This window comes from Protobothrops mucrosquamatus, unplaced genomic scaffold (assembly GCF_001527695.2).
Source record: "Protobothrops mucrosquamatus isolate PMUCROS unplaced genomic scaffold, P.Mucros_1.0 scaffold1245, whole genome shotgun sequence".
Classification (NCBI taxonomy): Eukaryota; Metazoa; Chordata; class Lepidosauria; order Squamata; family Viperidae; genus Protobothrops; species Protobothrops mucrosquamatus.
The window spans coordinates 76,883-104,042 of record NW_015387452.1 but is presented as its reverse complement, the minus strand read 5'-3'; the positions used below and the strand labels follow the sequence as shown (position 1 = coordinate 104,042).

General features: G+C 37.5%; 1 protein-coding gene across 1 annotated transcript in view; it reads left to right on the top strand.

Annotated features, from left to right (window-relative positions):
* DOK5 (docking protein 5) overlaps positions 1-27,160 on the top strand; it is a 57,087-nt gene that overhangs the window by 20,637 nt on the left and 9,290 nt on the right. The window contains exons 2-6 of the mRNA XM_015821079.1: positions 15,791-15,898; positions 22,699-22,813; positions 22,925-23,044; positions 24,061-24,250; positions 26,471-26,606. Coding sequence (XP_015676565.1) covers positions 15,791-15,898; positions 22,699-22,813; positions 22,925-23,044; positions 24,061-24,250; positions 26,471-26,606 — 669 coding nt within the window. The remainder of the gene's footprint in view (positions 1-15,790; positions 15,899-22,698; positions 22,814-22,924; positions 23,045-24,060; positions 24,251-26,470; positions 26,607-27,160) is intronic.

The following is a 27,160-nucleotide window of genomic DNA, read 5'->3' as shown; positions in this document are numbered from 1 at the left end:
TGTGTGTGTGTGTGTGTGTGTGTGTCTGTCTGTCTGTCTCTCTGTCTTTTTGTCTCTCTGTCTGTCTGTCGGTCTATCTATCTATCCACCTGTTGTTCGTATAAGCAATATACATTATTTGCTCCACATGAATCTTGCATGCAAGACTTTTATGGAACTATTTCCATCATTGCAGTGATGGAATTACTGTGGCAACCTCTTTGATCTTATGGGTGAATGATGGGTGCCTTGGAATGTATGACTGCTTAATTCTGTATTTTTCCTCGTGTGACAAATTATGACAAATCACTTTCAGAAAGAAAGTGGTTAAAACTCATTTTTTCCACTTTTGAGCATTGCCATATTTCAGTAGAGGTTGTAAAATGTAATATGTGCACTTTGGAAATGTGTTTAACAAACACATTTAAAGCAGCAGGAGAGTGATAACATGTCATGCTTAATGAATTCCAGGCATATAAGTATAGTATCACAACATCTATTATGGATTGGTTTAACTATAGTGTTAATTATGAAGATTGTTGGATGTCGGTGGTGATTTGTGGATAGAGGAATTTGAACTACATATTGTTGCAGTGATAACCCTTCATTTTATCAAGATAACCCCGAGTAATGTCTAAAACTGTCTTCTCTATCCTGGCTTCTTCTTTCAGGACTTATACCTCATTTCTAGACTCTCAACCATTTCAATATATCTGAAGGACATTAAAATCCTAAAGCAGTGGTTAGGTATATAAAATACATCTGTACATCTTATTAGTGAAAGAGACTCATTCATGTTCCATGGAATCCCTGGGATAAAAAAACTACATGTATGTATAATTATGTGTTTGTTTGTTTCCTAGAATCTCTGATAAAGAGTCACACCTCTAGGGATTAAAAAGTGCTCGAGTGAATTTATCTTTAATCTCTCCAAGAACCTTCACAAAATCCCATGGTTCTGCAGAATATAGTTTAAAAACCTTGGTTTAGGACAGTGTTTTTCAAACTTGAAAACTTTAAGATGTGTGAACTTCAGTTCCCAGAATTCCCCAGCCAGCATGTCCACATCTCTTAAAGTTGCCAAGTATGAAACACACTGGTTTAGAATATATGATGCTGACATCCTACTTCTCTTCGTCCTCTTAAAATGATGTATTTTGGGAAGTTCATAAGAAAGTATGTTAGGCGAAGCTATTGCTATATTCTTTCTCTCTGGAAATCAGTATAGTGCAGGGGCTAATTTATTGAACTGAGACTAGGGAGACCTAGGATCAGTAAGGCCAACAACTATAGAACTCATTGAATATCCTTGAACCAGACACTTTCAACCTAATCAATCTCACAAGGTCACTATTCTAGGGAGAATTTAGAGGTGAGTGTGATTCACACATTGCCTTGAGCTGAATGAAAAGCTGTTATATAAATCTAATGATCAGATTAATCCATGAATGATCTTACTCAGTTCTCAAAGCCTGACTCATAATAAATATATAGAAAGTGGTAAAGAAAGAGGAAAAACAGACATAAAGAAGAAAGGGACTTGAGTGAGCCAGATTAATTTTTTTTTTTTTAAAAAAAGACCTAAGTTCAAAACAGATCCACTTGAATTCCATTATAAGCATTTAACCTTTTAACCCCATTTAAGGTTTTTTTTTTACTGTCAGGCCTAGATGTTCTCCTGTCTGGACTGTATTGTGTAATAAAGTTGAAAATTTCCAGCACAAGAATGTGAAACAATTGGTTATTGTAATAGCTCCAAATATCTGTAAATTTTGACCACGCTGTAATTTTTCTAGATGCGTACAATAAATCTCCCACTTAAATTAAAATATGAAAAAGGAAGCTGAATTAATAGCCCACAAAATACACTATTCAGAACTTAGCTATTTCTAATGCTTGCTACAATTTTTGTGAAAGGTCTAAGCTTTGCAAAGTTATTCTTACAATTATTCTGAACCTTGGAGAAGAAGCATTAAGAACAGATGTGTAATTTTCTCTACGGGCCACTTTTAGTTTATAGACAGAAGCCACATGCTAGCAAGTAATTTAATTTTATTGATTTTTTTTATTTATATTCCACCTTTATTGTTTTGATAAATAATTCAAGGCTGGTGAACATACCTAATACTCCTTCCTCCTCCTATTTTCCCCACAATAACAACCCTGTGGATTGGGCTGGGCTGAGAGACAGTGACTAGCCCAAAGTCACCCAGCTGGCTTTCATGCCTAAGGTAGGAGCAGAACTCATAGTTTTCCAGTTTTTAGCTTGATGTCTTAACCACCAGACCAAGCTGCCTCTAATGGGCAGGCCATAAGTTCTGCTGTACTTCATAGGAGAGGTGGTTTGAATGTTCTCATTCTCCATCACTGACAAGGTCACAAGCTCTATTGTTTCTCTGCAGAAGTGTCACAATGCACTGAGTGGTTTTATGCATAGCATTCATATTCCAGGATTTTTCTTAGCAAAATTTTAAAATAAGAAAATGCAGCTAGAAAGACAGTAGACATTATTAGAGTGGCTGTGAGGAATAATTTTTTGCTTAAAGAGGCAAACATGATTTATAAAATGGATCTTCTGCTCAGTTTTGTTGTATAGAAGAGAGTTGTGTATGTCAGCAGAAACTTAATGTGAGTGATCAGTATGAAATAACTAAATTAAGGTGCTTTGGACATGTAAAGAGAATGAATGAAAATTAGATTGCAAAACAAATATCTGAAGGAAGACTCAATAATTTGAAAGGAAAGGGAAGATCAAAAATGTCATGGTTGGATGGAGTTGATAAGGTCCTCAAAAAGAGATAGGTACTCAATATGAAGAGCAAAAGGCAATGTCAAATCTGAGTATGGATGTGATAGAAGATAGGATGATTTGCAAAGATAAAAAGTAGGAAATGTTATGATGAGTGGTGTTGATGTAAATTTAACTTTCCTTTTATCTGCTTTTGACTCACTTTTCTTTTGCTCACTACTTATTACTTTTTTCTGTGTTTTACATAACACTGCTTACCCAAAGTAGATAGATAGATGATAGATATAGATAGATGATAGAACAATAGAAAAAAAAAGATAGATAGATAGATAGATAGATAGATAGATAGATAGATAGATAGATAGATAGATAGATAGATAGATAGATAGATAGATAGATAGATAGATAGATTTAAAAATACAGGAAGGCCTATAGTTCTCAGCAGAGAGAAAAATCTGTGTCAATGATAAGACACAATATGAGAGAAGTGGAACACAGAGGAGTTTTGATCATTCAAACCAGTAGAGAGGCATTTTTGATAGACCAATGGTAGTTCAGTTGCATATCATAAGGCATGCCCAGCAGTCTGTGAATGAAAGGACAAACCAACCCAATCCATTTATCACTCTCACCCAGTGTGGTCTTTTGGCACTAGATCCCTGGTGGCTAGTGCCTACAGCCCATGGCATCAATTAGAAAATATAGATTTCTTTTTTAAAAAACAAATTTTATTAAATGTACATTTTAAAAACAAAAATGGACATGATTCAACTTCCCTGGCTTCATCAGTGCTATTAGTATTACCTTATGTTGCAGAAAGAAAAACAGAAACTTAAAATATATTCTATAACAGGACAGAGTATAACAAACTGTGCATATAACATCTGTAAATTTTTTGATAAACCATTTTTCAATCGTCAACGTTGTATTTACATATCTTTCAGTTGTGTCCTAATATAAGTACTAATAAGAAGTCCTTATGATATCAACTAGTCAATCGATAATCATCTCAGCGATCCTCCTTATCTCTAACCAATCATACAAAATTTTTCCAAATTTCATAATACTCTGTTTCAGTTTTATTTTTAATTTCTAGAGTTAACCTGTCCATTTCAGCGCAGGATAAAATTTTATTTATTATTTCTTCCTCAGTGGGGGTTTCCTTTCCTTTCCATTTTTGGGCGTATGGCAATCTTGCTGCGGTTAAAATATGCAATAGTAAGTAAAAAGATGCTTTGCTGAGTTTATCATTAATAATCCCTAATAAGAAGATTTCTGGTTTTAAATCAATTTTTTGTAATAGTATTTCTTCCAGCCAATTTTTTATCCGATTCCAAAACTTTTGCGCCTTTGAACATTCCCACCACATGTGATAGTAAGTCCCTGGAAGCCTTCTACATTTCCATCATGTTGGTGAGGTTTTTTTTATCTATTTTTGCTAGCCTTGTAGGGGGAAGGTGCCATCGAAAATATAGATTTCTTAATGTGGATTGTGTACCCCAAATTATTATTTTTTAAATGGAAATAATAGAACTGTTTGCATTGTTAAAGAGTTGCCCTATCGCAGTGGTGGCGAACCTATTGCACGGGTGCCAGAGGTGGCACTCAGAGCCCTCTCTGTGGGCACGCGCGCCGTCGCCCCAGTCCTAGGCCTTCAGCTGGGTTTTATAAAACCTTTTCGCTTTAGGCCTCCGCCACCATGTGCAAAAAAAAAAAAAAAAAAAGGTTCAATCAGTCAATTTCAACTTCTCGTGGGGAAAAAAAGATCTTGCAAAGTTGGAATTGATTGATTGAACTTCTTAGTCCCACCCAGTCTGCTGTTACCACTGTAGCCACGCCCAGCCAATGGGCCACACCCAGCCAATGGGCCACACCCACCTGGCACTCGACGATGCATAAGTGGGTTTGGGGTTGCAGTTTGGGCACTCGGTCTCTAAAAGGTTCACCATCACTGCCCTATCGGGAAGATGGGTATTTATGTTTTGATATCAATTAATAAATAAAAAAATAAAGAACTTTATAAATGAAGAAAGACACAAGAACAAATGACTCACTCATTCTTGCCTCCTTTTGAAACCATTCCTGTTTCAAAATAGAGGTATCTAAACTAAGACCACAGTCAGATAATGTACCAACATACAGCATAGCTTAACTTCATGTTATGTAAAAGTAGCACTTTTTGTCTCCTGCTATCGTTTAAAGTAATGTTTTCACACATCTGTCACACATTTTCTTTTGAAATGACCCTGTACCATTACTTTGTAGGCTAGCACAGTGTGTTTTCATATTATAACATGTAGACACAGAGACACACACATATTAAAATGGTAAAATTACCTTTCTTTGGTCATTTCCTGCAAGACCATTGTTATTCCAGTAAGATGAAAGCTCTTTTCAATGAGATTCAAGTGAGAAAGAGATCATTGAAGGATCCTGCAATAAATGGAATTTCAAGCAGAACAGGCGACCAATGGCCAAGCAATAGTGAGAAGAGAAACCTTAATTTAGCATGCCTAAATGAGGGGAAAAATGAGGATTAGGAGATTAAGATACTTTCCTATACATTAAAAAGAGATCAACAGTGTCTTGCAAATAATTAGGGGTCCTTTCAAGTCTTACTTCAGCTAGCACCTGGGGGCTGGAAAAAGCCAAACTGATAAGCTGCATATTCAAATTGTCCTACAGCAGTTGTTCATACTCACAGTTAAATCAGTAGGATATGCAACATGAAGTCCATCTGAAGTTTTAACCTTCCTGTGAAGTTGATTTCCTGGTCTAGTCTACCTTGTGGGGCTGACTGTCATCCATATATTCTCCTACTTATTGACCAAGTGATTTCTGAGTATGTTTTTTTGTTTTATTTCCAGAAATTGCTTCTGTGAAGCATTGAGCATTCTTGTCCATTTCAGACAATATGCAGTAGTTTGTTTCAGGTTAATGCCAGCAATCCATTTCTACTTCATGGAGGCAGTAAGGCCTCCCATCTTGGTTAAATGCTTAACATACTCTAATCCAGGGGTCTTCAAACTTGGCCCTTTTATGACTTGTGGACTTGAACTCCCAAAATTCCTCAGCCAGCGTGCCTGGCTGAGGAATTCTGGGAGTTGAAGTCCACAAGTCATAAAAGGGCCAAGTTTGAAGACCCTTGCTCTAATCAGTTAGAACAGGCATGTCAAACTGCCGGCCTGCAGGCTGGATGCATCACGATGAAACCGCGCCCACCCCATTGCCGGCAATGGGGAAAACGTCATCATACATTGCGCGACATCACGTGATGTCGCAAGTTTGACATGCCTGAGTTAGAACTTCCTTTATCAGGAAAGCTCTAATAACATAATGGTTATAACATTTGTTTTGTACAGGGAAGGTTGCTGTTTGAAACCCAGAAGAAATGTCTTGTCTTTAAGTACTGTTTTTTTCCCCTTAAATTGCCTATTTTTCCTATGTTTTTAAAATAAGTCCAGTGGTATACATTTCATTATTTCTCTAATCATCTGAGGTAAAAGAATTTCATTGTGAGCTCTAAATAGTTTTAGGTAGTCATAAAAAAAGAAAAAAAATCTTGCAATATTACCTAGGAAAGCTGAAATCTCATGAGATTATGTTCTTATTTGGCATCCTATAATATCCTGCTTGAGAGTCAAAGTTTTGCAACTCTCAGAGGTCTTTCTTTCTCATTATGATTGCTGCAAACTAATGGGATGCTGTCTCTCATTTTGAAATCAACATTCATATTAGTCCTAAAATGTGAAACAAAATAACAACACCAATAAGATATTTTTAAAGACAAAATTCCTGAAAATTCAATTTACATGTGTGATGTGTCTTCAGCAGGATTATAGCTTTCAATCCTTCTGAGGATCTTGGCCACTGGGCCAACCATTGTTCGGAATAGTATGTTATGTGTACCCTTCCAACAGCAGTTTATTCAATAAATTACAGGCAGTCCTTGCTTAATGAGAACTTGTTCAGTGGCTGTTCAAACCTGCCACAACAGTGAATCTTTGGTACTTACAATTGAGCCTTGAAGTTCTGGTTGTCATAGCACCCTCCACAATCACATGATCATAGTCTGGATACCCGATTCCCAGTTACAATGTCCCACGGTCACAAGATCACCATTTGCAACCTGCTTTGCTAGCGTCCTACAAGCAAAATCAATGGGGAAGCCAGCAGGAGATTGCAAATGGAGACCATGTGACATCTTCACTTAATGACCCACAGTGATTTGCTTAACAACCAGGAAATGCAGGAACTGCCATCACTGAGGGATGCGGTCACATGGTGTTGCTTAGTGATAGAAATTCCAGTCCCTGTTGATGTCATTAACCAATGATTCCCTGTACGGTTAAGCAAATTATGTCACAATGAACAAACTCTGTTCGCAAACTTCTTTCTTGGTTTAATGGAGGCATTTGTCATAGCTCAGAGTGCAGAAATGTTTAAAGGCTGAGACGAGAAACTTAATTCTAATGTAGATCACAATTAAGAGCCATGCCAAGGCCTATTGTCAGAATCTACTAATTGTCTTTTCCCCTTACATCTTCAGTGTTTTAAAGTGCCATTAGGTGAGCTTTCCTAGTTATTGGCAGCTTGTTTAAGCAGATGTTGAGCTGAAGTTGTAAATGTCTGTCTGGGGCTGGTGGAAATGACCCAACTTCATTTATTTCTGGCATTCCTTCAGATATCTGATCCTCCTTGTTTAGAACAAACTGCTACTGCTTAGCTTCTTTGCTGTGAAAAACCTGCCTTAATAGTTGCCATATGCTTGGGATCAATAGAGAAAAGTGAAGCCCTTGCTATTCCTTGGCTTTAATGAAAGCAGCAAATTAATCATTTTGAAGAATCAGCACTCAGGGATACATTAAGTCTTTGTCCTTATGCATGTTTTTCTGCAATTCTTATACACAACAAAAAATGAAATCCTGACAATGCATTTCATTGAACTCGCTAAACAGTGATATTACTCTAATTTTTCACCTGAACACAGGTTATGTTTTGTAGTAGAATGGATGTGGCTTTTGAGGATGCCTCCGTAACCTACCTACCTACCTTTCTTCCTTCCTCCCTTCCTGGCTCAGGAATAGTGGTATAGGAATGATGAAAGGGAAAGTGGGAAGCAAAATATTTTTTTTCTGGTTCTTGGAACAGGGATAAGATAATGGTTTTCCAAAGCAGGAATCAGAAGGATTTCATTTATGCTCTTATATTAATAAGATGAAATTTATATATCTAAGTGAGAATTGATTATGCTAAAAATCCGACTCTTGGGTATAGTCATAGTAAAAAAGAATAAAAGCGAGCACCAAGAGGAATGGAATATAAAAGTTTTAAAAAATTTAATAAGCCGAGCTTTCGTCAGAACCGTCTGACATCATCAGGGCGTTAAAACAGCAGTCTGGGAGAAACCCTTATAAAGTGTGTGTGTCAATTGCCTGCATCCGGCTTCTGCTACGCGTCACCGGGCCCAGCTGCTCCTGCTGTGCTGGAGGCAAGGTGCCTACTCCCGTGTAGGGGGTCCCTTTAAGTGTTTTGACGGCTTTCTCCACTCCCGTCCTCCAGGTGGGTGTGACTCTTTGGTCACGCCCACCTGGAGGACGGGAGTGGAGAAAGCCGTCAAAACACTTAAAGGGACCCCCTACACGGGAGTAGGCACCTTGCCTCCAGCACGGCAGGAGCAGCTGGGCCCGGTGACGTGTAGCAGAAGCCGGATGCAGGCAATTGACACACACACTTTATAAGGGTTTCTCCCAGACTGCTGTTTTAACGCCCTGATGATGTCAGACGGTTCTGACGAAAGCTCGGCTTATTAAATTTTTTAAAACTTTTATATTCCATTCCTCTTGGTGCTCGCTTTTATTCTTTTTTACTATATATCTAAGTATATGGTTTATAGCTTGATTCAGTGGGTGGATCCATCCAGTTGTGATTTATGAATGACATAGTTCAAAGTTGGACAAGTTGTGGCCTTTTTTTTATGTTGCTGAACCTCAACTCTCAGCTTCCTTTGTCATTATCCACTCTATCTGGAATTGTCAAGATTTGAAGATTAACACCATAATGTCATGGGCTGGCCATTCCTGGGTTAGCAGAGAGCAATGAACAATGGTTAATTCCAACATCTACCAATGTTTCAAAGAGAAGGTTCCCCCCCCCCCAGTGCTATCTGGAGATGCTATAGCTATCTTGCTTGCAAAAGATGGATGTTGAATTTTTGAGCCTTGATACTTTTCCCAAAGGAAAATAAAGTAGTAGACTAAATTTGAAGTTCCTCTCCTCCCAATACATGTTTAGAATAAATCCAAAACATGTTGATGCTCTGGGATGAGACTTTCTGCTTGATGCTTTGACAACAGTTTTATCACCTGAATGGGTTGTCAAAGATAGTAGCTTGAAAAAAGGAAAAGCAAAGAAAAATGAGAGCCTCTATTGAATTGTGTTCTTCAAACAGCTTCATTTACCCACGTTCAATTGAGCAGAAAGACACAAACAGTAGATTATATGACTAACTGCTATGAATGGATATGATAGCATTCACGGAAACAATAATGTAATTAATTAACAAAAATTAATTATTAAACATTTAATGCTTAATGTTCAAGAATCTTATTTATAGACCTAAATCAGGTATGTTGGCTGAGGAATTCTGGGAGTTGAAGTCCACAAGTCCTAAAAGGGGCAAGCTTGAAGACCCCTGACCTAAATGCTTCTGAAGGATATAGCTGGAGGACATTTGGGGGCCTTTCTAATTTGGTCAATGTATAGAATGGCTTCCTCCCTTCCTTTACAAAATCTGAGATCAGAATCTGTAGAATTGTTGAATAGACAACAGGTTGAATGGATGTAAGTTTTAAACATTAATTGCAATTTGGAACTGCTTCACTGTTGGTTAAAAATGTAGAATACAAAACATACTGTCATTTTGGGAGGAATAATCAAATGTGTGGTAGGCCCTGCTCGCTAGGTTTGGCCTTGATCTATTCATGATGGCCTACAAGAAGGGCGATTAAGTAATTTTATCCACTCCAAGTAAAGAATTCTCCATTGTATACATGCAGAAAAGCTGTCCAATGAAGGATCCATTGTTTCTGCTTAATGGGATCCTTCAACTCACTTCATCTCTGGGGCTTAAGGAAAGAAGTGGTGCTTAATGAAAGGGCAAAATCAGGTCTGAAAAAAGAAAAAGAAAAAAGAAAAGTCACCTCTGGATACGTGGGTTTGCTCCAGGTAGAATCGTGGATGGATCCTGGTGGCAGGGACTAAATGGGATTCCCAAAAGTGCTTTTTCCAAAAGGCAGGGACAGCCATGACCTGGATGATTGAGAATTTCCATAGATGACTAAATGGGATGCAACTGGGGAGAGCTGTGGTCTTCACAAGCTACAGATGCATTCTGAAAGTCAACTGTTATAGTCCCTTCCTTCCTTCCTTCCTTCCTTCCTTCCTTCCTTCCTTCCTTCCTTCCTTCCTTCCTTCCTTCCTTCCTTCCTTCCTTCCTTCCTTCCCTCCCTCCCTCCTTCCTTCCTTCCTTCCTTCCTCATCCTCATCAAATGTAGAGATTTTGATTTCTTACTCTTGCGTATTGTACAATCAAGGATCACCATTCTTCTGCTGTGGTAGTATGCATTTTCGATATCTGACATCCTAAATGTGAGATTTCAGCAACTGGACAAAAACAACAAATGGTAGATCTGAGGCTTTGCTGACAGAAGATCTAATTCATGTCTTCTGGGGGTCAGTAAGGCAATTATTTAAAACTTCCAGAATGGGAAACAATCTAAACAGAATGCAGTTTATTTAATGCATTCCAAAAGGTTCTTGGCTTCAGTTGCATTTCTCAAAGAACAGATCTCTTGGCACCTGGCAAACATATTTGATATGTAAAGGGAATTGTAATTTGATTTGGCAAAACTAAAAAAAACAACCCTAAAAAAATAATGCTCTTTTGAGTACTCTTTCATTTCTGCCTGTGCCTGGTGAGAAATAAGAAATTTAGAGAAAAACATATTAGAAATAGGGATGTAAAACCAGAATGCATATAATTATAGTTGACGATGTTAATAGAATAGACTTTTTAATGGTCATTTAATGGGGTGGAATGTATTCATTTTATCAATGCTTTGATAATAAAGGCATGGATTCATTTTTTAACCATAATTCCAGATCCCTTTCCCCATCTAGTTTCACTTTACTTTCTTTAAATAGGATGGTTGCTTGAAAGTTGCGTCCAATATAATTTTGGGACTAGATAGTTGTAAACTTGGACTGTATTATTTTTAACTTTGTATTTAATTTACTGTTGGGCTTATGGAGGAAAAGAAACTACAGGCTAGTGATAGGGAAAAAATGGTATTTACAGTATAGAATTCCAAGTTTGTAACATAAGCTACTACGTTGAGATGATGCCTATAAGATACCTGTTGGGATATTACACTAATGATGGACTCCTGGTGCTTTACCTAGTATAGACAGTGCTATACTTATGAACAGCTTAAGTTCCAAGGGGCTGTTCATAAGTCAGTTTTGTTCTCAAATCTTACAAACATAAAAAAACAGGTGTAATATAGTTCTTACTTTACATAGTGGCAGCAAAGGAAGTTGGGAAAAGAAGGTAGAAGACAACAGGAAAGAGTTAGTTTCTAGTGTGCCATATACATATCCAGCATACCAGAAACTAACCCTTCCCAGTCTTTTCTCGACTTCCCGGATCTTCTAAATTGCAGTTGTGGATAGAATTGTTCGTACTTGAAAGTTCATAAGTAATATAAAGTAAAAGACTGGGGATGACATGATAGCAATGTTCCAATATTTGAGGGGCTGCCACAAAGAAGAGGGGGTCAATCTATTTTCTCAAGCACCAGATGGCAAGACAAGAAACAATGGATGGAAACTAAGCAAGGAGAGAACCAACCTAGAACTAAGGAGAAATTTCCTGACAGCGAGAACAATTAATCAGTGGAATGACTTGCCTCCAGAAGTTGTGGGTGCTCCATCAGTGGAGGCTTTTAAGAAGAGACTGGACAGCTATTTGTGTAAAATGGTCTAAGGTCTCCTGCTCAAGCAGGGGGTTGGACTAGAAGACCTCCAGGGTCGCTTCCAACTTTGTTATTTTGTTATTATTCTGTTAACGTCTGTATTCAGAGAAGTTGTTGCTTCAGAGTCCAGTTCATTAATGTCGTCCTCCTTTGTGATAAGAATAAAGTAACTGACAATATGTCCTATAGCATCCACCTTGCAGAAGGTTATCAACATGTGTGTCTCATCACATATACATTGTTAGTTTCAGCACAGTCTGTTTTAGAATTCTATAATATATCCTCCAACAACTGGCCTTATTTTCCAGATAGAATACCTGCTCTTCATTACTTTTATTAGCTATTCAACTGTTCATCCAACATGATTTTAATTTAAAGTGGCCCATGAGCTTTACAAAGATCTCACAGGTATACTTAAGAAATGCAACCTGAGGATTTTCAGTCAAATGCTTTGTCTGGATAAAATCTCGCCTACCCAGAAAAAAGAAAAAGGTCTAACATGGGGGCCTTGTTAAGGAAAATTCTCATTGTTTTGCTCTGGCCTTTGACCGTAATAAAGTTATTATTATTATCTCATTGTTTTGCCTTTTGACAAATCAGTGTTAAGTGACCATCTACCTGTACAGTGGGTGATCTTTTTGTGGCATGTTCATAAAATTCAAAAACTTTCTGCAATTAGTTTGACTGTGGTAAGTTGAATCAATTGTGATATCAATATGATATCACAAAAGATGGCTTGATTGCATATGTCCTGGTTAAAAGAGGGAAACATGAAGACTGAAATTTAATCTTCTAGTCATCAAATTTCTGTTCCAGAGGTTACATCTACCTACCTGTAATTTTTAAGAAATTACAAATCTTTCAAAAAGTCTTGCCCTTATAAATACGAGGTACTTACTGGTGCACTGCCTTCTAAAGCCACAGCAGGAGAAGTTGTTACCAAGGAAATGGATTTTAACAAAGAACAAGCCTGATTGTATGTTACAGTTGTTATGTACAACATAACAATTGTATGTTAATAACTGTTGCTGTTTTGAAGTGTGAAATAGTAGACTCTCTGTAGTTACAATGCCTGCATTTTTAGCTTATAAATGTTGTGTCATTTATGTCCATTTCAGTTAGCTCAGATTCTTGGTGGTACTGAACTTAGTTGTCCTAGTTGTCCTAGTTTGTTAGGCCCCCAAACCAAGAAAGACATGTAGTGATTCTTTCAAACTGAATTCTTTATTGGTCCATACCTATAGACAGAATCTTGCCAGGCTAAGCATTCTATTATATGCATCTATCATATACTCCGGGACTTATTAGGGAGGAGCTGTCTTCACCTTCTTTCTCTCACACAAGATATCTTGACTGAGTTACTCTTATTTGTCTGGAGTGCACCCCGTACCTCCTGGGAACCCAGCTTGCTATATTCTATCTCATCATATGGAATCAGAAATTCCTGCCTTCTGTAAAGTAAACACAGTAACATTTGGTCTTTAAAGAAAAATCTATTAACCATAGTAGATCAGTACATTTATCAGGACTGAACAGAGCAGAGAAGAAAAGAGCTCTTCATCAGACAAGATAAAATAAGGAGCTGGGAAGAATCCAAAAACTCAGCTAGGTTTTTCAATTATAAACTCTCCATTGAGATTTGGAGATTATGCACTAAATGTAGACTAAATCAGAGGTAGTGGTTGTCATTATGTGATTATAACTGACTTACATGGTCAATGAATAAAAGTTAAGCTTATCCTGCATTCCCATTTATCTTCTAACATTCCAACATATCAAAGCATTGCAACCAGGATATATAAATATTTACACTTATCAAAATCTTCAGATGTTTTTGACTATATAATGCTTATATAAGATCCTCCCAAACTACATTTCCTATTCCTGCTAAACAACATTTAATCATTTTTATGGCCATCACATTTGATGACTGGGTGAATAACATAAGGTTGAAACAGATTTTTTTTAAAAAAATAACCTAAGCAAAAAGGGGAAAGTAAGTAAGAGCATAATTCATTTGAAGCTGAACTTTCTCAAGACTCTTCCCAATCCTACATTCTTTCCAAGGCATCTGCAGGTTCTGACACTTTTGTTAAGATAACACAAGCTGCAATGTACTGCAGCCTCTACCCCATTTGAACATTTATATGATATCATTATATCAAGACATAATTGTCTAGACCAGGGGTGTCAAACTGCCACCCTGCGGGCCGGATGTGTCATGTCGAAACTGCGCCAACTCCAGCTCCGGCAATGGGAAAGAAGTCACAATACGTCATGACACATCACATGATGTGGCGAGTTTGACACCCCTGCTCTAGACAAGGGTCTAATACTGGGAAAAGTGGAAGGACAGAGAAGAACATGACCAGCAGCAAGGTGGGTGAAATTAGTTACAGTAGTGTTGTGTGCACTATTGAAAGAGCTGAAGAATTAGATTAGGGGCAGATCCTCATGGACAAAATCTATGTGGTTACTATTGGTCAAGAACAACTTGATGATGTGTTGCGTCATCATCACCATCATCATCATGAATTGAGGTGGGGCTTGCATTCTCTCTTCCAACTGTTGATTGATGTCTATTCTGACACTTTTTTGACAATATAATAAACAACAGACATGTTTTTAAGTAACTGATTTGAGAATACAAAATTGTAAGGTTTTAGGTATTTGGTCCAGAGTGATATCCTACTGATGTAAATGATTGGAGGATAAGTAAATGGGGAAGGGACATCAGAACCATTCAGTGGTGTTTTGTTGCATGAAATAAAATGGAACAGCCCCTCCCCCTATTTACCTTGTTGAGTTCAATGCACAGAAACTGCCAATAATAATAATAATAATAATAATAATAATAATAATAATAATAATAATAATAATAATAATAATAATAATAATAATAATAATAATAATAATAATAAAGTTGGAAGGGACAGCCAGTTGGAAGCTGGCTGCAGAATTCTGGAAGTCCATACATCATAAAGCTGCCAAGGTTGAGGAATACTGAGGAGGAGGACAGTGACTGTGACTGATATTGATATTACTCCTTGCTTTCTAAACTGCTTAAGACAATCAGTCAAGCTGTAAAAGAAAGTCTCACTGAGAGCAGTCTAGAAATACTAAAATATGTTTTATCCCAGGGGTAGTCAATCTTGGCTCTTTTATGACTCGTGGACTTCAACTCCCCGAATTCCTAAGCCAGCTAAGCTGGCTCAGGAATTCTGGGAATTGAAGTCCATGAGTCATAAAAGAGCCAAGGTTGACTACCCCTGTTTTATCCCATATGTAGTATCTGAAAAAAGCTAAATGACATGAAAACACCACAGAGCCAAAAAAGTTACAAAAGGATTCTTTTGTAATCTGTGAACTTCTTAGGGACATTGAAACAAAAGAGCATAAAAGAAAACAGAATAACAGAGTTGGAAGGAAGTTTAGAGGTCTTCCAGTCCAGCCCCCTGCTCAGGCAGGAAACCCTATACCATTTCAGACAAATGGTTGTCAGATTTCTTCTTTAAAACTTCCAGTATTGGAGCATTCACAACTTCTGGAGGCAGGTTGTTCCACTGATTAATTCTTCTAACAGTCAGGAAATTTCTCCTTAGTTCTAGGTTGCTTCTCTCCTTGTTTAATTTAGTCATTCAGAAATATGGCTTCCATGTCTAATATGATTATGAATTAATGAGTGAATGTAAGAGGAAAAAAAAGCGGTAAGTGCAGAACATCTGAAAATGTTCATAGTTGCACAATGATTTTGAATTATTTACTGGTCTATAACAGTATAATCATTTAACTCAAAACTAAGATGTGGTTTGTGATGTATAATTGCTGAGATGGGTCCCAAAATAATCGAACTTCAAGTCTCTTGGAATCACTGGGACAAATTGCATAGACCTAATTTTAAATCCTGGATGGAGGATTTAAATATATCTAGATGGATAGGTGTGTGTAGATATTTATAAGTGTATATTTTCATAAAAGCATTGTCATACAAGTCATGGGGAAGTATATTTGTGTATGTTTTTCATAGATTTATCAGAGATGTTGGCTAGTCTTCAAGAAAGCATCCAGCAAAGGGCCCAGAAGAATGGAGAAATTTTCAGATGAGCGTGCTGCATACTTCAGATGTTATCACAAGGTAAGAAGAGGTAAAGGATTGGATAAGATGCTTCTCCTGTAGTTTCTTGCTGTGATGAAACTCTTATGCAAATTACTTCCAGAGTTAAATTGGTCTTTTGTGCCAATTCATCTATTCTAAAGACATACACAATTTACTGTCATTTAAAGACAGTTAAAGTTGGGATTGTTCTGGTTTTATTAGCACTTAATCTAGGGATGTCTGGGTGGGGACAAAGGAAATCAAGATGGCAGTTTAACCATGAGATCTGAATCACCACTTTGCTATTTGCATTCCTTGCCCCCACCTTAATCATATTACCTGTATCTATATAAAAACCAGAGTCACCTGGTTGAATTGGGTGCTATAGAAATTAGATAAATAAAGGAATAAATTTTTAAGGCATGCAAATTTAATAGTCTTCAGCCCTTTTAGTTAACTGTTAATATAATCAATATACTAAATACTGACCCCCCCACTCTGTGAGTGTGTGTCTGTGTGTGTGTGTGAAAGAGAGAGAGAGAGAGAGAGAGAGAGAGAGAGAGAGAGAGAGAGAGAGAGAGAGACAGAGACAGAGACAGAGACAGAGACAGAGACAGAGACAGAGACAGAGACAGAGACAGAGACAGAGAGAGAAAAGAGGGAAGGAATGTGCGAGTGAATGAATGTGTATGTGTCCCTATTATCATGTACTCTGTCTGGAAAATATATGTATAATTCCATGCTATGCTATGATAACTATACTAGACTTTTACCTATTTTTTAAGCTCTGGCAATGCAGCTTAATATATTTAAAAATGGGATTTAGGTGTGGTGTTTAAGAGCCTTGGAGCAAAAAAAGATAAGCTTCTGGTAGCTAATCCATTTTTATTTGACTTGAGAAACATTTAAAAAATAAAAGCCATGTGCAAACTTGAATCTTCTTAAATCCCCTTAAATTTTGTCCGTCTACATTTGCCTGATGCATAATGTATACAGTATTGATTATTAAAGCTTTGCTATTATATGCCATGCTTGGAATCTTAAGAAATAAAAACTTAAGGATTTTCGAAACCATGTCCAAAAGTCATGGGGGGGAAAAAACAGAGAAAAGGTCAAGGACTTATCAGTTCTTCTCAACATGACCAGCGTCTGTACTGCTGCATGCAGATATTGACCCAGTGATCTGGTCTTTGTTAATTTGCATCACATAATTAAATGTGCCATTTTTGATATGGAAAAACGTATTATGTGAAATGAATCTGCTGGTTAGTCCAATTCCTTGTTTCTCTGTACTATGAAAAATATGAATATGCTGGTTTTTTTATTTGTTACGTTATGCACCTGCACCTGTTTTGCTGAGGATCAAAATAAAGATATATTTTAATTCTAACCAATTCTTTTATCTTCTTCATTGTTTGTCTGTAGAAATTGTGCCAATTTTAGGTTGGCATAAAAAGTATATAATTGGAGTAGACAAATTATTGAAGTAAATCTTGAATTTCTTTCTCTTTCCCATTCACATTATTAATACAAAATGTTATTAATATTAATACATTAATATTAATACAAAATGTGTTATATCCAAAGATCTCTTAATGATGAAGGAATTAGAGCCTGAATGTAGTATCTAGAATTCAGTAATAATTAATTCTTTTCTCCTTTTCGCTCAAAAGGGAATTTTATTTCTTGCTATGCATAACTTCCCAAAATATTTTTTTTATCCTGCTCAGAAGAAAAGAAAAGTTTCTGAACTCAGAGTTACTAGCCACCAACAAAATGTTGCTATGATTACTTTATATTCTGAGGATAGTTTTAATCTAAGAATGTGTATTAAGATATTTCAATAAGAATTAATAAAGTTTAAAACTTTATTAATTTACATTTTTTCTGTGGTCTGGATTTCTGTTGCCTAACACCTGTTGTAATTATTAAGTCTGTTCTATAGTTTGTATATTATACTGGGAATTTATAAAAAAAAATCCAGAAAAAAGCTAAGAAGAACCGCTTTTGTATAATGCCAAGATATTCCTGGGTATATCATATAAATAGAATAGAATAGAATAGAATAGAATAGAATAGAATAGAATAGAATAGAAACGGAAGGGATCTTGGAGGTCTTCTAATCCAACCCTCTGCTCAGGCAGTGAAACCCTATACCATTTTAGGCAAATAGTTGTCCAATCTCTTCTTAAAAACCTGCAGTGATGGAGCACCCACAATTCTGGAGGCAAACAGTTCCACTGACTAATTGTTTTAACTGTCAGGAAATTTCTCTTTCTAGGTTGCTTCTCTCCTTGACTAGTTTCCATCCATTATTTCTTGTTCTGCCTTCAGGTGCCCTCTTCTTTATGGCAACCTCTGAGATATTATAACACTGCTATCGTGTCACCCCTATTCCTATGCTATTAGGAATTGAGCTTGAATTGGAGGTGACTTCATCCCCCCCCCCTTTTAGCTTACAGTATAGACTGGCTTTGAAAGATTTTGTTAAGTTGAGGTGAATACACGTCTTCAATTATTATCAAGAACTCAACAGTTTGGAATCTACTGCAGGGTGAGCATGTATGGTGAAAATTGGGGTTGCCGTTGCTGACAAGACCTAATTATATAATGTTTCTTATGGTCAGATTTAGAATTATAAAGCTTGAACAGCCATTGTTGAAGTTATTGAACTTACTAGGGTGTTCCAATTAGTATCATAGATTTAAATTTGTTTTAATTTCACAGAGCCAGATCTGATAATTTTGTTCTTATCACTTCAGTGATTTATTGCAGTTGTTCAGCCAACTTGGTGATGTCTTAGGCTAACTTATAACTAACACTTTTATTTATAGATATGAGGCCTTGGATGAACTTTTCCATCATCAGGAAGGACCTGTGAATGAAATGCTTCTTCATCTGATTGTAACCTCTTCCTTGTATGGGAGAGAATTCAGCATCAAAGCCATGATTAAGACAAATGTGTCTGAATCCTCCAATGTGCATTGGAAAGGAGTTTTCAATTCAAATCTGACCAATTTAATTTTAAGTAACAAAAGTTAGCAGCACTATAAGGAGAATTATTAGAAGATTATAGCAGTTACCCTGTGAGAACAGATACTACAGAAGACAATTTGTATTTGTGACACAGGGTTGAACTGTTGAGTCCTTGGTGGTCTCTGAGCTTCATTGTTTTACTGCAGTTGTTTCATTACCAAACTAGGTAACATCACTAGTTTGTAATGGAATGTCCACAGGGAAATAACCAAGCTCAGAAAGCACCAAGGATTCCACAGATACCATATTTGGGGCTTTCAAACGTAGGGTAGATGTGGGCATCAAGGCCATCAATGTTCTGTTTGCACTCTAGCACCCTAAGATCAGTGACAACATGGCTAGTTTTTTGGGAGGGGGGGTTCCTCTTTAAAAAATGTGAGAGGTTTCTGGGAGGTCAGACATTTTCATTTCACTAATTCAACTACTAAAATATTTAAATTATCTGAAAAGCTGTCAAGAAAAATAAGCTCATGCTCCATCTTGTGATCTCTGTACTATTCTAGTAACATCAGATGCCTAAATGACCAAATTGGGGCTGTTGACCCATAGAAAGTTGTCTAGGACTGGTAGCTACAGGGAATCACATATAGGGTACATATGTTTTGCTTAGCATAATGTGGCTAGAGATACAATCTAATAATGTTAAAACTTGCAGTCATTCACTGAAACTAAATGTAGGGAAGTTCAAGTATCTCTTTAAGGGGTGATCTTTGTTTATTAATCTTTGTTATTTTCTGTTATCATTCTGAATAAGTAGCTTAATTAAAATTCAAAATGAGCAACAATGTAACAAAGTTGTTGTTCTCACATCTCACCTGTGATGGGGTGTTGCTCTAATATGACAGGGCTCTATGTTTTCCAGGATCTCAACAGTTTGAGCTTGGCTTTTCTGAAAATATCCAATGTGACTTCAGACTCCATTCCAGCTAACATTGTCTCCTTTGGAATTTTGAATGAAATTCTGCCTAATCAGTGTATTTATTGTCTTGGTTTACAGATGTTGGGTTCGGAAGATGAATCTTTCTTGATATCTGTAGTATGAAATCAGAACCTTGTTCAGTCTAGATAATAGTCATTGGCAATGAACAATCATCATTGTTTACTTTATGAGCTGATAAAGTGCAGATGTGGGTGGAAAAAGTAACCCAAAGCAAACAGATTTTGCTCTTCAGATGGATGAACTCTGAAGCACCAAATGTGAAGTGAGGCTTGCAAAATGTTTGTTGAAACCCATCATTCTTCATTTTAAATTTTGGCAGAGCAATTGCTCTTTTCATATCTGACCTTTAAGGATGAACTGATAATGGGAATAGATTGAGAAACATCTTTTTTTTATTAAATTGTTCTCTCCTAAACTTCACAAAGCCATCATGGGCAACCAATAGCTCATATCTCACCTATATCTAGTCACCTTCACAAAGAAATTGAGTAAGTGTTCAAAAGCAGAATTCAGATTTCAACAGGCTGGGGAAAAATGAAAAAAAGAAAGCTGCTACCAAAGACAAAGTGTTATATGGATAATTGAGAGAGAAAGAAAGTTAGTTTTCAATAGAAATGGATGTGTGTCTCTCTGTGTGATTTGTATACACATCACACAGAGAGACACATATGTGATAGATGTAGCAATGCCAAGTGACAGCAACATAAGGCAAGAATATGAGAAACTGGAGAAATACCAGGGCATGAAGGAGAACTAGAGAGGATGTGGAAAATAAAGGCCAATGTGGTCCCAATGGTGTAGACTGAGAGAGTTGCTCCAATAGATTGAAGGAACAACAGAATAACAGAGTTGGAAAGGACCCACTGTTCAAGCAGGAGACCCTAGACCATTTCATACAAATGGTTGTCTAATCTCTTCTTAAAAGCCTCCGGTGATGGAACATCCACAACTTCTGAAGGCAAGCTGTTCCACTGGTTAATTGTTCTCATTCTCAGGAAATTGGCTTCTCTCCTTGATTAATATCCATCCATTGCTTTTTTTCTTCCTTCTGGTGCTTTAGAAAAAAGGTTGACCCCCCTTTTTTGTGGCAGCCCCTCAAATATTGGACCATTTGTGTCATGCCATCCTTAGTCCTTTTCACTAGATTAGACATACGCAGTTCCTGCAACCATTCTTCTGTTTTAGCCTCCAGTCCCCTAAATATCTCTCCTGTGTGTGTGTTTGAGTGTGTGATATCTATATACATACAGAAAATATAGAGACACACACATGTGCATGCACGCACGCACACACACACACACACACACATACAAACACAACAAACAAATAAACAAGAACTGTGATGTTGTTCCTGGGATCTATTGGAGCCATTCTCTCAGCCTACCACCATTTTTGCCATTTTTGTATTTCCTCCTTACAAGTAAAGTAAAGTTCTCAGACAGTCTGAATCTTTTCTTCACAAAGAGAAGTAACCCTTTATCGATTACCTATTCTGACATTCTCATCCTAACTCTATATTTAAAGTTTAACACACACCCTCCCCTAGTTCCTATAAATATCTCATTCTTTCTGGTATCCCAGATACTTGACTTAGCAGTTTTCTCTTTCTTATTTCATGCCTTTAATTTCTTTAGCTTATTACTTCTTATTCCTTTTCTACATTCTGTACGGTATCATTCACCTCCAGAGAGAAAAGATATGTCTGCATGTCAGTGCAGATGCACTTACAAGTGGATAAAAGTTGGGAGCATTGCAGCTTAGGAGTTTAATAGTTGCTTGTACCTGTATATAACAGACATGTAGGTATGGTGGTTTTCATGTGCTGACTTAGGACCCTTTAACTCCAAGAGGCTACTGTATATCACAGGGGATCCCAAATCCTGGGCCTCAGCCCAGTACTTGTGCGAGCAGCAGGCCAGCATACATGCACTCAGCTCGACTTGCATGAGCAATGGGCTGCCATGTATGCGTGCATACATGCAACTTGACTTGCGCAAGTAGTGGGCCAGCATGCACATGAGTGCGTGCCTGCTTGATGCTTGCGTGGGCTGGTTCCCCTCTCCTCTCCTCTCCGCTGGGTTGCCTGTAAAGGTTGGGGACTGCTGGTATATCACCCTGCTAATCTTTCAACATTCATAATCCAATTCCTTGATAAACCATATTCCAGACCATTATGTTTGCCCTTTGCTGTTTATTTGTCCTTTTAAGTTAATACACAGAGGTAGTCCTTGACTTACAACAGTTGGTTTAGTGACCGTTTGAAGTTACAATGGCACTGAAAAAAGTGACTTATCACCGTTTTTCACACAATTCTTGCAGCATCTCTATGGTCATGTGATCCAAATTCAGATGGTTGGCAAATGACTCATATTTATGACGGTTGCAGTGTCCTGGGGACATGTGATCCCCTTTTGCAACCTTCTGACAAGCAAAGTCAATGAGGAAGCCAGATTCACTTAACAACCGTGTTACTAACTCGACAACTTCAGTGATTCATTTAACAGATGTGGCAAGAAAGGTCATAAAATGGGGTAAAATTCACTTAACAAATGTCTCGCTTAGCAACAGAAATGGGCTCATTTGTGGTCATAAGTTGAGGACTACCTGTGTACTATGTTGTATTTCCATTTCTCCCTTCCTGCATTAGTAGGTACAGTCCAGACCCTGTCAAGTCACAGTTAACCTTACCTGACTATGGAAATGGCCTGTGGTTGTAGAAAACAAAAAAGAGTTTTTGCTTTCTTTACCTCAAATGGATGGCGTCAATGTGTCAGGTTGCACTTGTTACCTAGAATATTCATTATAAAACAACCTTAATGAGATTCACGAGTGGCTGTTTTTTTGTTTTCATTTTTAATTCCAGGTTACAGAACTTAATCATGTGAAGAATATATTGCGGTTGCCAAAAGGCACAAGGAAACATGCTGTAGGGATATATTTTAATGATGACACATCCAGGACTTTTGCTTGTGAATCAGGTAGGTCTAATGGCATAGACTAATGTGTGTGTGTGCGCGCACAATTGTGGTAGCTGTAAATATTATAAATGGTCCATGCCAACCTGCAGATTTTTGGTCATTTGTATGCAGAACTTGAAGCAGATGAATGGTGCAAAGTCCTTCAAATTGAGTGCCTGGGGACTCAGATTAATGATATTAGCCTTGGAGAACCTGACCTATTGGCTTCTGGTGTAGAGAGGGAACAGAATGGTATGTAAATACATGTTGTATATAACCACAAGTAGACACGTTCAGGGTGCCTTCAAAATGGCTTGATAAAATCCAGAAATGCTCCTTTGTTAAATTTTTTAAATTGGTCATATTTTTTTTATCTGCAAGTCACATCTCTGTTTATATTCTGTCCTCCTCTCTCTCTTGCCCCATTCTTTCCCTCTTGCCAGTTAAACTATGTGTCACCCAACAGAGGTAGATTCAGCATTGCTTAGTTAAATGTTTCAATCCTACGTTTTTAAGCAAAGGAGAAATTATTTAAAATGAGAATCAATCTCAGCTGTTGTTAGGAATCTGAGGAATGCTGAGATTGGACAACTATTTGTCCAAAATGGTGTAGGGTTTCCTGCTTGAGCAGGGGGTTGGACTAGAAGACCTCCAAGGTCATTTCCAACTCTTGTTATTCTGTTAGGTGAAATCAATCCTTTTTAACAATATGCATAAATTTTTATCTCCTTCTGAACAGTGGCTTATCCTTGTAGGATCCAAGGGTTTTGGGACTGTTCAAAAGTTACTCTTCCACACCACTAAGAACCTGTTGAGTTCCTAAATTTGGGAAACAGAAAGTTTGTAGGTAGAATCTTGCAATACCCCAAATTCATAGAATTTTAAGTTTTAACAATTGCACTGGGGCTCATGTCTTTGAAGTGGCTTCACATACGTAAACCAAAGAGCAAAATAGCATGTCAGACAAAAGACAACACTGAACTTTTATCCTCAGTGAACTACTTTTCTACAACCAGTGGTTTATTTCAGTGACATTCCAAAATATGATTTTCTTCTGCCAATGGAAGTGGTACAATCAAATAAAGTTCTCTAAGTCATGTAAGATTGCTCTTTCATTTTGTAGGCTGTTAGGAAAAAAAAATGTGGGGATAATTATGGAGCAATTTGGATATTGGAAAATGCCATGAAAGTGATGCATGATTTATTATGATTATGCTGGCTTTTAGTTTTGCAAGGATTTTAATTTAAAACTTTTCTTTTTCTCCCAGAGAGATTTCATGTGTATTTGATGCCGTCACCTAATTTAGATGTGCACGGAGAATGTACCTTGCAGATAACATTTGAAAATATCTGTCTTTGGGACATACAGAATCCCAGAATAAAACTCGTATATTGGCCTTTAAGTGCCCTCCGGCGATATGGACGGGATGCAACCTGGTTTACATTTGAAGCTGGAAGGTTAGAAAATTATTTTCTGCAGGGTTTTTTCCCCCATAATGTTGAAAACAGGAAATTCTCTCTGAATTGGACCCCTCGTATATCGCATTAACAAAACACACACCAAACCAACAGACATATATACAGCAGCAACAACTGTTCTCTGTCCTATTAATATATTTGATGGCAGAGGAAGTAGGTCTGTTTGGTTTTGGGAGAACAGCCAATATTCTAAATCTCTTGACAAGTGTGAATCTGATTATGGTCTGTCACACTGGGAGCTATAGAAGTATGATTCAGACTGGACTGTATATCTTTTCTGATATTACGTTGGTTACTAAGAACCTTCTTTGGCTCCTTTTAGATTTTTTTTTTTAATTTCTTCAGCCCAATCTGAAGATACTGTGGAATCAAACCTATACAGGTAATCCTCATCTTACAACAGTTCATTTAGTGACTGTTCAAAATTACAGCGGAACTGAAAAAAGTTGACGTATGGCCATTTTTCACACTTACAAACGTTGCAGCATCCCCATGGTCATGTGATCAAAATTCAGATGCTTGGCAACTGACTAATATTTATGACAGTTGCAGTGTCCTGGGGTCGTGTGATCACCTTTTGTGATCTTCTGACAAGCAAAGTCAATAGGAAAGCTGGACTCATTTAACAACTAGGTTACTAACATCACCTGCAGTGATTCACTTAACAAGTCTGGCAAGAAAGATCATAAAATGAGGCAAAACTCACTTAACAAACATCTTTGGGCTCAATTGTGGTCATAAGCCAAGGACTACCTGTTACTTTTCTGCATGCAACACAGGTATTCTAGACCTGTGCTTTTTATTCAGGACATTTTTAAAAGAAAAATAAAAACACACTTCCCATATGTGCATATACACATATATTTACACATATATATTCACCCACGTGTACAGATTTTGGCCTGGGTGATGGACACGAAAAACATTTAATAATGGATTAATTAGAATATTCAGTCCTGGAGGCAAAATCTTTTCTGCTGCAAAGGGGAATAAAAAAGGAATCTTTTTGTACTGAAAGTCCTCTTAAAATGTACAAGTTTAACCTGGCTGAAATAGTCAGCCAAAATGGCAGCACATCTAAATTCAAAGGTAGTACACAGGTAATCCTCGACTTACAAGCATTCATTTAGCAACTGTTCACAGTTTCAACCACACAGAAAAAAAGTCGCTTACAACTTAGGATCATTGCAGCATCCCCACGTGCAAGTGAACAAAATTCAAGTCCTTGGCAACCAATGTGTTTATGACAGTTGCAATGTCCTGGAGTCATATGATCACCATTTCCAACTTCCCCAGCCAGCTTCCAACAAAGTCAAGGGGGGAAATTAGATTTGCTTAACAATTGTGTGATTTGCTTAACACAAAGATACGGACTGGAGAAGTAGCAGCAGTGATTAACTTAATAACCATAGCAAAAAAGGTCATAAATTTGAGTGTTCTCAACCATCTTACTTAGCAATAGAAATTCTGGTCCCAGTTGTGACTGAAAGTTGAGGACTACCTGAATCCTTCTGCTGCTTCTCTAATCTGTATCTGGGCTCCAGATGGAATAATGTGTTGTAAGTTATCTTGTCATGTAGAGAAAGAATGCATTGTTCAAGGGTATTAAAAAGTAGCCTTCCAGGAAAGAAATGAACTTTAAATTGTAACTATTCTCCCTTTGTGTGCTTTTATTTTCACTAAATGTGCTTTGCATGGCCTTTATTAACATTCCCCAGATGTAGAAATTATTTATGCTTATCTGTCTACCCAAGGATGTATGTGTGATACTTATGTTTGACTAATAACTGTGGTTTAAATTTTAATACAAGCACCATATGCAAACTGGACTCTAAGGAGCCTTAGATTTTTGCACATTTCTGCATGTTGTGTTACAGTTCTCCAGTCAATACACACCTGATAGAAAATTGCATATCAAAATCTGCAGAGAAATGTACTCCTATAGCAATATTTTGCAATGGAAAAGCTATAAAGCAGCATAAAATTGGAACAGGATCGACTTCTGCATGAAGAAATGTGGTAACATTGCAAGAAATATGGAAGGCAGAAATTCATCTGAATTGAATACGCTGTTATCTGCTATTTTTGTTTCATCCTTTCTTGCTCCTCTTTTTCCCTCAGCAGAGACCCTGCTGTAGGAATGCATAGTTATAAATTATTCTGATCACATGGAACCACACTCTGTTCTTTTTCTGGCAGGATGTGTGATACTGGGGAAGGCCTATTCATTTTCCAGACAAGAGATGGGGAGGCAATCTATCAGAAAGTCCACTCAGCTGCCTTGACCATAGCAGAACAACATGACCACTTACTGCAGAGTGTGAAAAGCTCCATGGTAGGCCTCCTAATTTCATGAACCACATAAGCCACCTTCTTAATCAAGAGTTCAGGTTTGGATGGTATGAACAGGAATAGCAATAGCACTTATTATTATTATTATTTTTATTATTAATTTAATTTATATGCCGCCCTTCTCCCAGCGGGACTCAGGGCGGCGCACAACATATTTAAAACCAAAACATATATACAATCCCCCCCTTAAAACCGAATTAAACCGAATTTTAATGTTGTGTCTTCCAAATTCCTAAAAAACCCAGTATAAAATCCACCCTAGGTCAGGTCCGCTTGCTGAAAGAGCCATGTCTTGAGGGCGCGACGGAAGGTGAGGAGATCCGGAATTATCCGAATCCCGGGGGGTAGTTCATTCCAGAGGGTAGGGGCACCCACAGAGAAGGCCCTCCCCCTGGGGGTCGCCAGCCGACACTGCTTGGCCGACGGCACCCTGAGGAGACCCACTCTGTGGGAGCGTACCGGTCTGTGGGAAGGAATCTGCGGCAGAAGGCGGTCTCGGAGGTAACCGGGTCCTATGCCATGAAGCGCTTTAAAGGT